This window comes from Rutilus rutilus (genome assembly GCF_951802725.1).
Source record: "Rutilus rutilus genome assembly, chromosome: 11".
Taxonomy (NCBI): Eukaryota; Metazoa; Chordata; class Actinopteri; order Cypriniformes; family Leuciscidae; genus Rutilus; species Rutilus rutilus.
Genome location: NC_140216.1, coordinates 34882110 through 34898997, shown reverse-complemented (window position 1 = coordinate 34898997; position 16888 = coordinate 34882110). Strand labels below are relative to the sequence as shown.

Below are 16888 nucleotides of genomic sequence, written 5' to 3'. Positions count from 1 at the left end.
TAAGTGATAACCATGGCGATTTCAGTAATGATCAATTGGATAATGTTTTGATCAATTTACACGAATCAAGTTAGATGAAGTTACTGTCAAAATGTATTCGTAAAGCGCTCATTTCACATCGTTTCAAAGCAGCTTTACAAAAAGTCAAATTGTAAGCTTTAATATTGAGCAGTTTTAGGGCTGCCAACTTATGGAAAGGAAAAGGGACAATCGTGGTTCTTTATAGGAAAATAAGGGACGGAATAAGGGACACTCAAAATATTTACTGTACCACACAGTGCATATCATTTCAGAATTTGCAGTTAAATATGTGTACAAAAGATGTATAAAAGGTTCTCAGACAAACACATTTGGGTAATTTCATGGAAAAAGCAACCACATTTCAGAAACTTTCCCAGCTCAAATGTTTTATTTTGTTTAAAAAAATATATTTCGAAGAAAGACAAACATAAATGAAGAAGAAAGCCAAAATATTTCACAAATATTTCATATTTCACAAAAGCCACAATTTTCACCTGAGATTTGGAGTCAGATTACAGGGGGGTTAAAATGACTTAAGAACCTCATCATTATTTTACTTTTACACAGAGATTGTTAGGTCTATTTAGCTAAATCGGTTGACTTTAGCCATCTTTGTTTCATTAGCTATGCCAACGGCCATTTTTAAAATGGGAAAAAGCACTAGGCTACTTTTTGTTTTTTGCCCGAAATGTGCATACCTGCAACTCATTTTAAAAATATCTTAATATCCTTTTAGATTCTAATTCTTAACAAACTTTTATTTTGGTTTCTTACTTTTTAAGGCCGAATATGGTTCATTTTAAGTCCCAATTTATAGGGATGTCAATGTGGCTCCATGAGTAAATTAGTACACATTGTCAATGGTGGCACATTTTCTGAAGAACAAATAAAGTTGAAACTAGAAATGTATCTTATTTTTTTTCTATCAAGACAATTGAACATTATTGAGTGTCATAAATAGTATTTTTCCATAGTTTGTGTGCCTGTAACTCTAAAAGTAACAAAGATATCTTAATATCCTTCTATACTCTCATCCTTAATAAACTTTTCTTCTGTAATCTTCATTTTAAAGGCCCTATATTTTTCAATCCCATAGATATAATGTGGCTCCATGTTCAAATTGTTGAATTTTCCCAATTTTCAATATATAGCTACACCAATGGATTTTACTGTATCATCAACCTCTATTCAAAACGATAAACATAAAAGGTTTTTTTTTGTTGTTTTTTGTCAGGAAGATACATAGATGGCATAAAATTAAGAGCAATAACTGAACATCTTTGAAATGATGAAATTACAGCAAAAAAAAAAAAAAAAAACTAGGCCTAAATGTTTTTGCAACCATGTAGGCTATAAATAAATGAAAAGAGCATACTTTCCAGATAAAGAGAACCTAGATGATTAGTATGGGCTGCTTTTGGTGCTTGAGATTGTATTGGTTATTTTCAAGTGCTTGTACACATCAGCCTAATAATAGGTTTGAATACAGTCTGAGGATTTTAGGCCAGTTGGGACTTTTTTCTACTCTGAGAAGCTTTGTAAATAGTATGAATAATAATTTTGTATGATTTAGATATTATTTATGTAATTATTAATCACACATGCACAATTTTAGTGTATCAATTATTTTTAGGAATAAATATATAAAGGTAATATAAATACGCTTTAGAACCAAAAGCTATAAAATGACTACATTCTCTCAATAGGCCTACCTTTATCAACTGTAAAAACTTACAATATTTTACTTGCATTTATATAGCAAGACTTTTTCTTGTGTCCTCTTTCATAGACAGCTATTTTCTTCTTGCTGTGTAAACCTGAGAAAGCAGAGTAAGTCAAGCCCGTTTCTGAAAGAGAGGTAACTTATACTCAGAGTCAGTTACCATGGTAACTTACTCTGTGAACCTAACCTGGGGTGCGTTTCCCGAAAGCATCGTTGGCCAACTATGGTCGCAAGTTCATCGCAATGTCCATTGAACTCTATTGGTAACGACGGAACTTGCGACCATAGTTGGCCAACGATGCTTTCGGGAAACGCACCCCTGGTCGGGAGCAGGTTTTCTTCGGTAAACCCAGAGTTTCTTTCGGTCTCCTCCCCTTTTTTAAAGAGGAAGCGGTGTTTAAACACCTCATGCATTCTTTCGGTACATTTATTCATTGCTGTTTTTACTGCTGTTTTTTTCTATTTTTTAATAAGATGAAGTCTATATGACTCCTTAACTGGCAAATGAAAATACAGTAGTAGATTAAAGTTGCATAATGTAGTTCTAAACAAATTCTACAGAATTAAACTGTGGCATTTACTGAGAATCACTGAACTGTGTTCATCTGTGCAACAGAAGTTGATGGGACGGTCCTGTTTTTCTTCCACACTCTGGGGGGGAGAGACAAGAATACCCATTTAGATTTAAACTTAGATTCTATAGGCTACTCCACATAAAAATGTGAAAAAATCTGAATGTGTATTGTTTGATGTGTAGACACATAATATTAACATTATTGGCCTCTCTGTGGCAGCAGAAACTCTTCATCCCCATCGTCCTGTCAAGAGGAGCATTTGGTTGAGTACACTTTATAACACTATTTGTCATAATTTCTGGTGTATTGAGTAGGCTACTTACGTTGGGACCAACAAAAAACCCAACCTCAAAGTAAAATAAATGGAAATATCAAAAATAGCCTAAAAAATAACACATATGTAAACCTCTTACATTTTATGAAGGCCCTTGGATCTTCGGGAGTGACTGGCTCTGAAGTCCGTCCAGGAATTCCCTCAGCCAAAAATGCTGCTGCACTGCTAGACACTGGATGCTATTTAGTTATTTAATATGTCAAATGTTTGTAAAGTCAGGTAGCCTACACCCATGATATGCTCAAGCCTTACCTGATTGAATTATGTTTTTATATTTAATTTTCAGCTGCTGCCATGTTCTTGCAAGATTGCACCTACATGAAAATTTTAATTATAGGTTGAATAACATACTGTTCTTCCAGTTTCACCTCTGATATTATAACAGTTGGGTAAGTTACTCTAAAATAGTTATTAATTACTAACTACAAATTACATCTTCAACAGTATAATTAGATTAATGTAATAATGACTATCTTTAGAAAGTATTGGTCTACTTATTACTAATTACTAAATCCCATATCAACCTCAACCACTTGAACAATACAAGGAGAGACAAGCAACTGCACTTTTAATGATTGTTCAAATAAACAATATACAATTGCATGAATTATTCTTGAATTGACCAAAGTGTGTAGAGGGAGAAGGTTACATAAAAAATATTCCTTTTAAAAATGTATTTTAAATATGCAGAATTGTCCGGGGGGGCTCAAGCCCCTGCCCCTTTTGTCTCAAAATGTATTGTGCCCCTCTCTGATAAATGTAAATAATTATTATTATTAAAATAAATATTATAATAAATAACAATACACTTATACACCATTGCCACTAACAATAATAATACAAAAAAATATTAAATACTTTTTTTTTTTTTTTGGCGGAAGCATTTGGCGGAGGTGAAGTGGTAGGCGGAGTTTCCTTTGCAGCAGTTCGCCGCGAGTCTTCAAACTGCACGGGCAGCAGGTAACATAAGTTAATACGGAAAAGTTACATTAATCCTACCATGCTAGGCCTACTGTAAAAGTTGCGGCAGCATATGAGTTATGCTTAACAACATAAAAGTATAACTTAATTGCAGCCACATTCTGAGTCTGACAATCATTCGTTTTTGTTCAAGGCCATAGCAAGTGTTATTAACGTTACATCTAGTGAAAGGAAATTTTAAGTCCATGTCCAGCTCTAAATTGTAAGGAATTTATATCTTTGATTTCAAAGTAGGCTACACTTTACAATAAGGTTCATTTGTTTATTATTTCTATTAACTAACATGAACTAATCATGAGCAAAACATTTGTTAGGCTACTGTAGGCCTATTTGTTAATCTTAGTTAATAATAATACAACTTTTAATTGTTTGTTCATGTTATGTCACAGTCAGTGCATTAACTAATGTTAACAAATACAACTTTTGATTTTAATAATGTTTTAGTAAATGCTGAAATTAATATTAACTAAGATTAATAAATGGTGTAGAAGTGCAGTTCATTATTAGTTAATGTTTACAAATTTAACTAATGAAACCTTATTGTAAAGTGTTACTTATTTCATGATAGCTAACACTTTAATGAATACAGCCTACATAAAATGTATAACATCAACATAACTAAATATGAATTCCTCATAATTACCTACTTGATTCTCTTGTATGATAGCTATAAGACCAATGGTTAATTTGAATAAGAGTAGAGGTCTAACTCAGTAAGAATAGCCTATTTAAACTTTACCCTTTAAAAATTAGGGTTTTACTCTTCTTTTTTTTTTACAGATGTTAGCTAGGCGTACTGTTTGTGTTAATGAAAATAAATGTACATCTGTATCAGAACTGCTACTGTCAAATGTGCATTTCCAGAGACAACAAAATGTATAGCTAATGCTTTTTACATTTGTATGTTTCCTTTTGTTGTTCGATTGTTGAAAGGTGAGTAGAATAATTCTTTGTAGCCAGTTTAAAAATATTATCAAGTTCATAGAGCGAGCCTTTCACTGAACGGAAGTTACTGCTGCGCAAAGCGTCATGGGGCCTGAAGGAAAAGGGTGGATAACTGATAACAGCAGTCACTATGGCCCCGGATTTCCACCAACTGCGGAACGGCTGCGGATCGGCTCCGTGCTCCGCCGTCCTTCAATACCCATCAGGTCCGGATTTGTTGCGGAACGGCCATGACTGACAGCTGAGATCTCGCGAATTCACTGGAGAGCTCCGCCGTTCCGCAGTTGGTGGAAATTAGGGGTGAGATAATGGCGGCCTCTACTGGAGACTTCAGAAAAATACTGCTTCTTAATTTTAAAATGTTAATGTGTAGGAGGAGCTCTGACATCACTGTAGTTCATAGAGAGATTCAGAGAAAGTTAAACTAACTTGATCAACAACATGGACGCCTGAAACGATCAACCTCTTTAAACTACAGAATATTTATTGATCCGTTCAGAGAGTCTTGTGGACACATCTGATCCTCACAGGTAAGAGATAGAAATATAAGAGAGATTGTGCTGAACAGGTTTCTAATGGAAGTGATCTGGTTTAGTAGGTTTATGTCAAACTGGAATAAGTTGAACAGAAGCAGGTTTAAGCATGTCAAATACTCAACTATTTTAGTTGTTTACTGCACTGAAATGGTATCAGAATTGTATTTAAATATGCCATTTGATTGGTTGTGATACAAAGATTGGCGTTTCTGTCATTTTGTCACAAAACAGATTTCGACTAAAGAAACAGGAAGTAAATGACCTGCAGATTCACTGAACACAAACCTGCTAAACTGCAGATGAAAATCACATTTACATTAAACAATATTAAGATGAAAATTACTCTTGGAGATATAATATATTTTATGGAGAGCTTTATATATATAGTTGTAAATATACGAGACCAGTGCGTCGCGCGCAGGTGTCGCTCATTATAAATCACGCCACCGGCCTTGTCCTGCTCCCACAATATATTTTAATATTATAAGAAACTTAAATTGAGTGTGTGTATCAAGTGTGTCCAAACTTTAGACTATAGTGCAGGTGATTTATCTTCATCATTTCTCTCTCCAGTGATGTCTTCCTCCAGCAGTCCACTGACTGAGGAGCTTCAGTGCTCTATATGTCTGGACGTGTTCACTGATCCAGTCACCACTCCATGTGGACACAACTTCTGCAAGACCTGTCTGAATAAGTGCTGGGACAACAGCCAGACCTGCAACTGTCCATATTGTAAAGAAACATTCAAGCACAGACCTGATCTCAAGATTAACACCACACTGCGAGAGCTCGTAGATCACTGTAAAAAGAAAAGTCCTGAGAAAAAAGCTGAAGTTCTGAAAAAACCTGAAGTTCTGTGTGACGTCTGTGAGGAAAGAAAGCTGAAAGCCCTGAAGTCGTGTCTGGTGTGTCAGAGCTCTTACTGTGAAACTCACCTGGAGCCTCATTTGAGAGTGGCAGGTTTAAAGAAACACAAACTGATCAATCCTGTGAGTAATCTGGAGGACTATATATGTCAGAAACATGAGAGACCTCTGGAGCTGTTCTGTAGAGATGATCAGACTATCGTGTGCCTGATGTGTGGTGTAACAGACCACAAGAACCACAACACTGTTTCTTTAGAAGAGGAGAGTGAAGAGAAGAAGGTAAAAGTTACTGACAAACTGATTTTAAATGACTCTTATCATGAGGAATCACATGTTCTTTGATATAAATGAATTGATTATGAAAACATATTGTGTGTTGTTCTCTGTCTATAGACTCAACTGATGAAGACACAGAAAGACACACAGCAGATGATCCAGGACAGAATCAAGAAGATTCAAGACGTCAAATACTCAGCAGAAGTCAGAAAAGTGAGTTTAAAATAATTTAATTAAATGAATTTTAATATCTATTGTTGTTTATTGGATTGTTGTATAAAAGCAATTTCACACTCACACTCACGGTCTGTTGGTCTGAATATCGACACGTCTGTGATTCTCTGATCACTTAGTAAAGTAATAACACATCTCTCCTCAACAACACACATGATTTGAGGAATCATTCAGTGCAAACGCTGCAGAATGAGGGATTTTGAAAACCGCCTAAAAACACTGAATTATGAGAAATAATAACACTGATTCTTCTCTTAACAAACTCCACTAATAATGTGTTGATTGTCCTGGTTGAGCAGAGAAACACAGAGAAGGAGAAAGCAGCCCGTGTGGAGCTCTTCACTGATCTCATCCGCTCCATTGAGAGATGTCAGACTGAACTGCTGGAGATGATGGAGGAGCAGCAGAAAGCAGCAGAGAAACAGGAGGAAGAGCTCATTGAAGAGCTGGAGCAGGAGATCACTGAGCTAAAGATGAGAAACACTGAGCTGGAGCAGCTCTCACACACTGAAGATCACCTCCACCTCCTACAGGTCAGTCAACATCTCTCTGATCAATGATAATGCAGTATATGACACCATAACACTCCCCATGCTGAAGGATTTCTCCTCTCTCCTGCTGTAGATTTACTCATCCCTGTGCAGCTCTAGAAACACCAGGAACTGGTCTGAGATCAGTGTGAAGACTGATGCGAGTCTGGAGACTCTGAGGAGAGCTCTGACTAAACTGCAGGACTCTCTACAGGAGAAACTCACGCTAACTGGTACAGCAATATCAAACACACCGTACAGATACATATATTTATCATCTTTTAATATCAGTAATGAAGAATGAGTCTGTTAAAGCTGAAATAAGAGAAGTGTGTGATCATGTGTTTGTGTCTCATTATCATCACAGTTCTTCTTGAAGAGAGCAGGTCATATTCATCTCTAATTTCAGAAAACATGCAGTAAATTCATCTTGTACTAGAAGCTTCATCACTGTAACCAGAACCTTGAGGCTTTAGTACATCTGTCAACACTTTTAGATGAGAAACTACAGAAAGAAACATTCATTTTCAGTCTTTTCAGCTGTTTCATCTAAATGTTATGATTATGTGTCAGATAAAATGAGAAGATGAAAAGTTCAGCAGAAGAAAATCAAATCGATAGACATCATGAATATAAGATGCAAATTTGTTCTTTTTTAAAGGAAAATGTCTGACCTGTAGTTCTAACAGCTTTGCAGTGCTGGGCTTTCATTTTCATTTTCTTAAAGATTGTTTTTTATAGTGTTGTCTTTAGTGAATAACCACAACACTAATACACTCCAAAACTGAGATGAATAACATTAGGCATAAAAATATCTACAATAAAAATTTCATAAAACATTCCCAAAGATGTCCTAAAAAGGAGGAATATTTCGAGCTCAAACACAATAGGAGTTCAGGGATTCTCTAAATATCAGCAGAGAAACATTGATCAGATTAAACATGATGTTGTACAACAATTCTTTAAATATAACCTTAAATATCGTCTATAATTCCACACATAAACATGTCAAAGATCTGATGGTGTTTTATTGTCATTAGTCTCTACAGAACTGAAGAGGATACAGCAGTATGCAGGTACAGTGTGCTGTCTGCACTACACTAGATTACATTCAGATACTCACAGCTTCATCACTGACCGACAGTATGATTAAACACTGATTACATATTATAAACATCAGCACTAAATATCTGTATGAAGTTGTGATTCGTATTCTCTGTTTTCTCAGTGGATGTGACTCTGGATCCTGATACAGCTCATCCATATCTCATCCTGTCTGATGATGGAAAACAAGTGAGATGTGGAGACATTAGACAGAAACTCCCAGACAAACCAGAGAGATTTGATATATATATAAATGTCCTAGGAAAGGAGGGATTCTCCTCAGGGAGATTTTATTTTGAGGTGCAGGTGAAGGGAAATACTGAATGGACTTTAGGAGTGGTCAGAGAATCCATTGACAGGAAGGGACAGACCACAGCGAGTCCCAGTGATGGATACTGGACTGTGATTCTGAGGAATGAGAATGAATATAAAGCCTGTGATGATCCTCCTGTCTCTCTGTGTGTGAGAGTGAAGCCGCAGCGGGTCGGTGTGTTTGTGGATTATGAGGAGGGTCTGGTCTCCTTTTATGATGTGGAGTCCAGCTCTCATCTCTACTCTTTCACTGATCAGTCTTTCACTGGGAAACTCTATCCATTTTTTAGCCCGTGCCCTAATGATGGAGGTAAAAACTCAACTCCACTGATCATCACACCTGTCAAACACAATCAATGAATTTACAGCCTAATATGAAATAAACAATGAAAATTCTTTATATAATTACAAATCTAAACATGTTTTGCTATATTTTCATAATTAGTTTTTCATTGTTAAGATCTATAATTCTAGCTAAAATTGCTAATTATATTGTGAAAATATAATGCTTGTTTAACAATTTTATTTTTAACTTTTCATAATTATCCATGCCATTGTTTTCTCCCATCTCAACCTGACAAAGTGAAAGTGCCTGTGATTTTTTTTTTTTTACATTAAAATAAACCAAACCAAACTATGATAACATGATACATTATATCAAAGCTGTTTCTACCATTAATTACAGATCTGTGATAATACTGTGGTAAATCAGATGGTAATACCTCAATATATATCATAGAACTGTATGATTACCATATTCATACACAACACTATGGATCTTCAAAGTATACCTAAAAAACACCATGATATTATGATCATGGTAATAACAAAATATTAAAAAAATATATTAAAAAGGAGTAGACGAAAAGAAAAAAACATTGTAGGTCTATTACCAAGTTGACATGTCTAATGTTTACGCCATGGTAAAACTAGGTATGTTTAACCATAAGAATAGAATAGAATAGAATAGAATGGAATAGAATAGAATAGAATAGAATAGAATAGAATAGAATAGACCAATTTCAACACACATCAGATTAATTTAAATGTCATTTTTATTGAAACAGTTATATACATCTTCAAATAAAATATAGGATCTGATGGTGCTGATATGAAGTAGAGATACAAATATGAAACCTTATAAAAATATGTTCCTTCTTCCAGGACATATTAGAGATTATTCTATTAAAGATGCCTATTTATATTGCTGTTTATGTTTAATGCATTTTGATCTGTATGAAAATTGAGGACAGCTTCTTTTTTTACAGTAGATAGTGATAAAGTAAGGTCATCCTTTTGAAGAAAAAAAAATATACATAGAAAGCTAGTCACATATTCTGGGGCCTCATTTATAAAGCTTGCGTACGCACAAAACGGGGCTGAAAACATGCGTACGCCAGTTCCTGCGCAAAAGGTGGGATTTATGAAGAAAAACTTGACGTGAAAATATGCGCACCTACACGCAAACTCTGACCCATGCGTACGCACATTTTGGAGACGGAGCAGTTTGGCGACACCGATGGTGAGTTGGAGTTAAATGTCTTTTTGGTCACTTTTAGAATTTAGAATTAAAATTAAACATAATACAGACAGATAATACAAATATAATTTCACTCACCAAGCCTGTCACTTGAAGCAAATATCCATTCCTTCTTATGTCCGCGCCAGCGAGCGCGTTGGGCCGTTTAGTGAAACTGACGCAGTTTAAATAAATAAAATAATGATTTAAACTATGTTTTACTTCTGATATAAACATTTAGATTAAATATGCCATTCAAATTATGGAAATAAACACTTAAACATGAAATCATACTGAAAAGTTACAACATTTTTTTTATATTCAATTCAATCAATAGAAATATTTGTTGTGGATGCGATGTTTTTGAACACTTTTCCTGTGGCGTGCTGCGTTTTAATGTTTTAACCACAGAGATAACTGCTTATCATGATAATACCAGATTGTCTGAGAAAATAGTTTCGTGCAAATAATGCCCAAGGCCTATCTGTTTCCATTAAAAATATAAATCAATTAAAAATACAATTCGGCCAGTGGAAAAGATTGAGAAAAACTTTCTCTGAAATGTATTTTACACTATTTGATTTATGTAGGCTATTCAAAAACAAGGCAAGGATAACTACTTGATTTGTATTAATGTAATGTTTCTTGTACCGTTTATATCATTTGCATATGATTATTCATCCACGTGATAACGTTTAAGTTATCACGTGGATGAATAATCATATGCAAATGATATGTAGATGAGGATCTGCATAGTAAAACTAGGCGTTGTAAGCTCCATATATGGTTATTTCGGGTGGAGACGCACGCACAATCTTCCGCTGACTGGGATTTATAAAGTGAATTCTGCGCAGGTTCTGACGTACGCACGGTTTTATAAGTCTGAATATTTTTTTGCGTACGCCATTTTTGGCGTACGTACACTTTTAGTAAGGTTCCTACGCACAGTTTTATAAATGAGGCCCCTGGTCTTTTCACATTGTTCTGTGTGCTGAGAGAAAGAGTAGAAAACTTTATTATCTCTTTAAAGTAAACCAGTCACAGTAAAGAAACTCATACTGGTTTGGGTCGAGTAAATGATGACAGAATTATTATTTTTGTGTGAACTATCACTTTAAGATTCATGAGGTCTCTGTGCTACAGCATTACTGTAGATAATGTTCACTAGGTGGCGCTATATAGTTTCATATCAGAAAATATAATGAGGTTCATACAGTCGTGGAAAACCTGGAAATATCATGTTATTTATTTTATTTTATTTGTTTAGTGATTTGTTTTTAGTTTACTTGGTTAAAAAATGTTCTTTGTGAGTGCTATGTCTGGTAAATAATTTTTGATCATGCATCTTTAGTCCTAATTATGATTAATAATGATGCCTGCACCACTCAATAATAGATGATATTGGATCCACATTTTAATGCACTGTTGTATTGAGTGTGTGTTGCAGTGTTTAACACATGATGGATCGAGTGATTGTTTAGTTCTGATGGTTTTAACAGAGACGGCAGGACAAATGTTCTGTCCACTGAGGTTTAGGACACAAGATGAAACCAAAGACCCCAGAGAACGGCTTTAATGGGACCCGGAGTCTCTCCTGGGACAAAGACACAATTTTCATATTTCCATAAACAGAGTCCACTGCATCTAACGGAAGAGTCATGAGAATTTCTTAAACCAACGGCTGCAGATTATGTTTATAAAGGGGTTTGGAAAGATTATTTCTGCTTTGTGATGTTTTTAATCCTCTTATTTCTGTTTCTGGACCTTTTTATGTAAAGTAGGTCTATTTGTACTTATAATATATAAGGCTGTCATTAACAAAATGTCAAACTAAGCTGCATTATCACAGACCTTAAATTTTAAGGAACTCAGTGTCTTCATCAGTCCATCTTTCCACTGGATGTGGAGTCTGGACACACACAAGATTTAAAATCGAGCGTAACTAGAAGCAGTTAGAATGAACTTCACATGAAGGGTTTATTCATGCTTAGAGATGTTAGGGTGGAGTTATATATGCAGGATTTCCATAACATTTACATATTTTATCAGACATTTTGTCACAGAAATGTATGGTACATCATGTAGTTAAAAAAAAAAAAAAATAGAAAACATAATTTGACTTAATTGAAATGATAATTGAAAATTGTTTTATTTACATAACATTTATGAAAGGAAACACAACACATTTTAACAGAAGCCATTCATATGCAAAAATACATCAAATATTTAAAAACAAAGTTTTTTTCTTTTGAAAGCAACACAAATAGGAAGCCACCTGTTAAATCATTATTAATATGTGAATATTTATTATAATAATAATAATAATATGTGAGAATTATTAAAAATAAATGGATAAAACACCAATGCATGTGCATTAAAATAATTCACTGTAAAATTCACTGTTTAATACAAACAACATTTTCTGTCCAGATTCTAATGCATCATTACATGATTCAATCCTGTCTCGCTGAACACACACCTCACATATTAACACTCAGTGTGTGTTTTGTTCAGATGTAAGTTTCATTGAGGAATGTTGATGTTGGAGGGAATTTAAAGGCCTGATGTTAATGCAAACACATGGAAAATTACTCAAATGTAAAATCAAAACTATGCAAAAGTACAGCAATGATGAGAACAATAAAATCTCAGGAAACTGAGTCACTTTGGCATGAAACAAAATTAAATTATTTGTTTGTTATAGTTCAAATTATTTCAGTTTATCATTTAAACCAGAAAGTGCATTTACCCAATCAAATGTGTTCTAGTTTAGATATTTTTAACATACAGATTTGGGAGAATGTAACACCTAAACTTTACATGTATAAATGATGTCAAACGTTTCATAAATGTGTGTCTATTACACAGCGGTCTGTTCTTCAGCACATCTACAGAAGCAGTTTTGAATTATTTGGCATTGCAGTTTTTGCAGAGAATCTTTGTCCCGTCGGGGAAGAATCCAGCGCCGACCAGAGACACCGAACACTCAGAACACTTAAAACACGACTGATGCCACTGACGATCCTCAAACGACACGTACTTCCCTTCTCCAAAACCTGACAAAAACATTGAGAGAGTTTCATTTTGAGCGGTGGTTTCATAAATTAATTTAGAACAACATTAACATCATTTCAAATGAACATCATTTTAATTTAATTTAACATCATAAAATTTTAGGGTTGGTGATGTCACTAACCCGGAAGGAGTGTTGTGTAGTCCCTACCAGCCGTTTGTTGTAGTCTTTAAAAAGTTATTTATTTAAAAGCAAATCTCTCCCTTTGCTTTGAACTTTGAGCTTTGTAACTTTGCAGATGTTGTTTATGCTCAAACAGCAACATTACACACTAACTAAAGTTAAAAAAGTGAAATCATATTCAACCACCCGTTTAATTTCAATATTTACTCTCCATTTCCAGCCATGTGCAAAGCATGCTGGGATCTTACAATGGTGTCCATAAATAAAACCGCCCAATTTAGCTAATTCTCTTAAAATAAATAGGTAGCCTTTTTTCCTTAATTTTATCATCTTAATCGGTTGTTTCTTAAAAGTGTGTTTCCTTAAAAAAATATGAAAATGTATCTCTTGGTTCTATTAGTGAAATGTTATCAGTTTTTCTATACAACACTGAACCACAATTTTCTTAATAAAATATACACAATATTTTTATTTTTTATTTTTTTAATGAAAATTACTAGACCCTTGATTTATTTTTTACAGTGTATACCAGTGTGTTTTCTGTTTTTTTATGGATTATTTTAACAGCGTTATTCTGCAAATGATGATTTACTCAATGTTGTTCCAAACTTATATTGCTTACTTCTGTGTAACAAAAGAAGTTCTTGAAAATAGCCAAAGACACTACGTAGTTCCACAGAAAGTTTTTTATTACTCCACACTCTCTATTTCCCCGCAAAACCCCCCAGGAAGCACAACAAGTCTCGCCGACTCTCGCGATAATACATTCTCGTAAACTCTCGCGGCCGCGGGAGAACGGTGTGAGGCCGGTGGCGTCATTGCTGAGACGCGCCGGGTCTCGCATCTCTCACGGAGGATCGGGAATTTTCTTAGCAATGGTAAAACGCACATCAACCGATCACTTGTTTAGCGTTCATGTAAACACTACATTCAGATTCACCAATCGGAATGAGTTCAGTTAGATTGAAACAAAAGGTGCATGTGCATGTAAACAATGAATGGCGACCGCAGAACGCAAAAGCTGAATCCCGTACATTTTGAAAGATCTCGCCCGTCGGACAAGTCCGGGAAAAGGAGGATGTTGTTGTTTACCCCTACTTACTCAGCTTTCTCCTACTATTCAGCTTTCTCCACAGAACAAGAGCCTACTAGCTTAGCTTCCAAAGAAAGACAGCTGACACTGTGTGTACATTCTGTGAGTGAGATCCCACCCTCTATGGGCGGGCTGAAAACATGCGGAACAACGCCATCTACTGGCTGTAGTCTTTAGCCTCTGACCAGAAAATCCTCCGATGACGCAAAATGACGATTTTTGCGTCATCGGAGGATTTTTTCCAGACAAAAAATACATAAATCTCTTGTCTCAGGGGGATATGAGGGTGGAAAGCACGGTAATTCGAAAATACTACAGGTTTTCTACTAATACAAAGCTTAATGCTAAATCCTGAAGTAACCCTTTAAGAGCGTCAAACAGGGAATGGTTATCAGTGACACAAATAAGGGGGAGAGCATTAAGATCAGCTTTACCTGTGGTAAGCTCAGAGTAGAGCACAGCCAAGAACATAGCATTGTCAATACCATCTGACATGGCAAGGGTTTCTCCTGCCAGCGTGCTTCTTACCACACGTCTGATTTTCTTAGATTGCCAAAACAGTGGAGAGAACTTTCCTGTTTTTTTCATGAGGGAAATTAAAACCCCTCCCTGTGTACCTCCATCTGGAAGATTGCCTAGTGAAGCATCACTGAAGACCACCAAACTCAAATCATCACTGTTGCCCAAGTGTTGAAACTTAAGTGTGACCTTCTCTGACTTAAGTTTACGGATCACTTTGTTCACTTCATGTATGGACTGAACAGTAGCATTCTTAATGTTGGATGCTAGGCTACATGTGTCAAACATAACATCTGGTCTTGTTTGTTTAGCAACCCACAGAATCTGTCCTATTTTGGACCTGAGTTGTTCTCTTTCTTTCTCGTTTAGTGGAGCCTCTCTCTGTACAGCACGTGCTGCCTGTAAGTGAACTGGTTGTAAGTTTTCAATGTAACTGTTCTGATGCACCACCCACAGTAGCAATGTCCATCCCCACGTATGAAAAACTCTCATGCTCTTCACGACCCACGTGAAATGCAGATTTAAGTACAGGGATGACATTAGTTACAAAGTGCTCTGAACCTGCCCAAAAAAAATCATCCACATGGCATGCCAGTACTCCTGTCACCTCAGACTGCTCATTCTGCCAATAAAACACTGGAGGATCAACCCGTGACATTTTACCACCACTGTTCAGCATGAGTTCTTTGACCTTGTTGTACCAGTAGAGGGAAGCGTCTGCAAGTCCATACACACATTTCTTTAGTTTCCACAACGCATTGTCCACGCCTGCTTCTGGTGGAGGACGAATGTAAATGTCTCTTGAGAGTTCCATTCCCTGCAATAAGGCAGACTTAATATCCATAGAATTTACTTTCCATTTGTTTTGACAAATAACAGCTAACAGCAGCCTGAGTGACTCTGATGCACATGTGGGAGAATCTTTTTGTAATTCACGAATATTGACTTCTTCAAAACCTCTCGCCACAAGGCGAGCTTTGGGAACAATACCATTAGAAGTCTCCTTCAACGTACAGACCCATCTAGTAGAAATACATTTTTGACCCTTGTCTGTGACCTCTTCGTAAACATTATTATTTTGCCAGTTTTCAATCTCTTGCTGTTTAGCAGCATCAAAAGAGATGTCTTTGGTAATGAGTACATCAGCATCAGTGTTTTCACATTCAGTGAGAAGATCATCAACATGTGACATGTCTAAAGCTTCCTTTTGACCCTCGCTGCCATTTGGTTCAAGATACTGCATATTGTACCAGTTTTTATATTGCCCTTTTGCTTTTCCTGCTCTGCCTAAAACTCTGGCAGTGTGCTTAATACCATCCTCTCTGTTTGTAAATGTCACTGTCTGACCTGTTCTCAGTTTGACACCAGTGGAACCCACTGTATTAGTAACATCACTCTCTGTCTCATTAGTTTGTGTCACGTCTTCTCTATCATCTGTTTCTGTGTTTTCAGGGATTTGCACGTCTCCATTAACACTCATTTCATCATCTGAATTCTCTGACACATCCGTGTGTATTACGTTTTCATTTTCTTTACTATTTTCAGGAATATCAGGTAGTACAGGTTTATCCTCATCCTGTGTATTGACTTTATTCAGCCTGGACTGGTGTACTCTGACAAGAATCCCACCATGTCTGATAAACACTACAGAGCCATCCTGACCGATAACTACAGCAGGGCCTTTCCACTCTGTACTGTCAGCTCGTTTGTAGTACACTCTGTCTCCTGTCTCATACTTTTCATCTGTAGGCCTGCTTTCGTAAAGCTCTTCTTATTCTTTCTGAGCATTCCACCTCTGTGAATGCTCTTCTGGAAGCATGCAATGCTGCTAGGTGCTGTCCTACTCTAGTACTCATAGAAGTGCCCTCTAGAGCAGGCAGTTTATCAACCAAAACGGAGGGAAGATTAGGACTGTGACCAAACACAAGCTGGTGTGGACTATAACCATGCACATTGATCATACTGTTTTTGGCCATTAGAGCCCAGTCCAGAGCAGTCTGCCAGCCACACCCGTTTTCCTTTTTCACCTTCAGGAGGATCTCAGTCAGTGTCATGTTGTGTCTCTCCAGCAGCCCGTTGCTCCAAGGACTGTATCCTGCTGTAGTCTTCATCTCAGTGTTGAAT

General features: G+C 36.1%; 1 protein-coding gene across 1 annotated transcript; it reads left to right on the top strand.

Annotated features, from left to right (window-relative positions):
- The first annotated feature begins 4776 nt into the window (after nt 1-4776).
- Nucleotides 4777-9087, top strand: LOC311299460 (E3 ubiquitin-protein ligase TRIM39-like). The gene is made up of 7 exons (XM_084423033.1): nt 4777-5109; nt 5689-6260; nt 6375-6470; nt 6791-7024; nt 7116-7254; nt 8062-8097; nt 8250-9087. The coding sequence occupies exons 2-7, from the start codon at nt 5691-5693 to the stop codon at nt 8795-8797; spliced, it is 1623 nt and encodes a 540-aa protein (XP_084279159.1). The 5' UTR covers nt 4777-5109; nt 5689-5690; the 3' UTR covers nt 8798-9087.
- Nucleotides 9088-16888: the final 7801 nt, after the last annotated feature.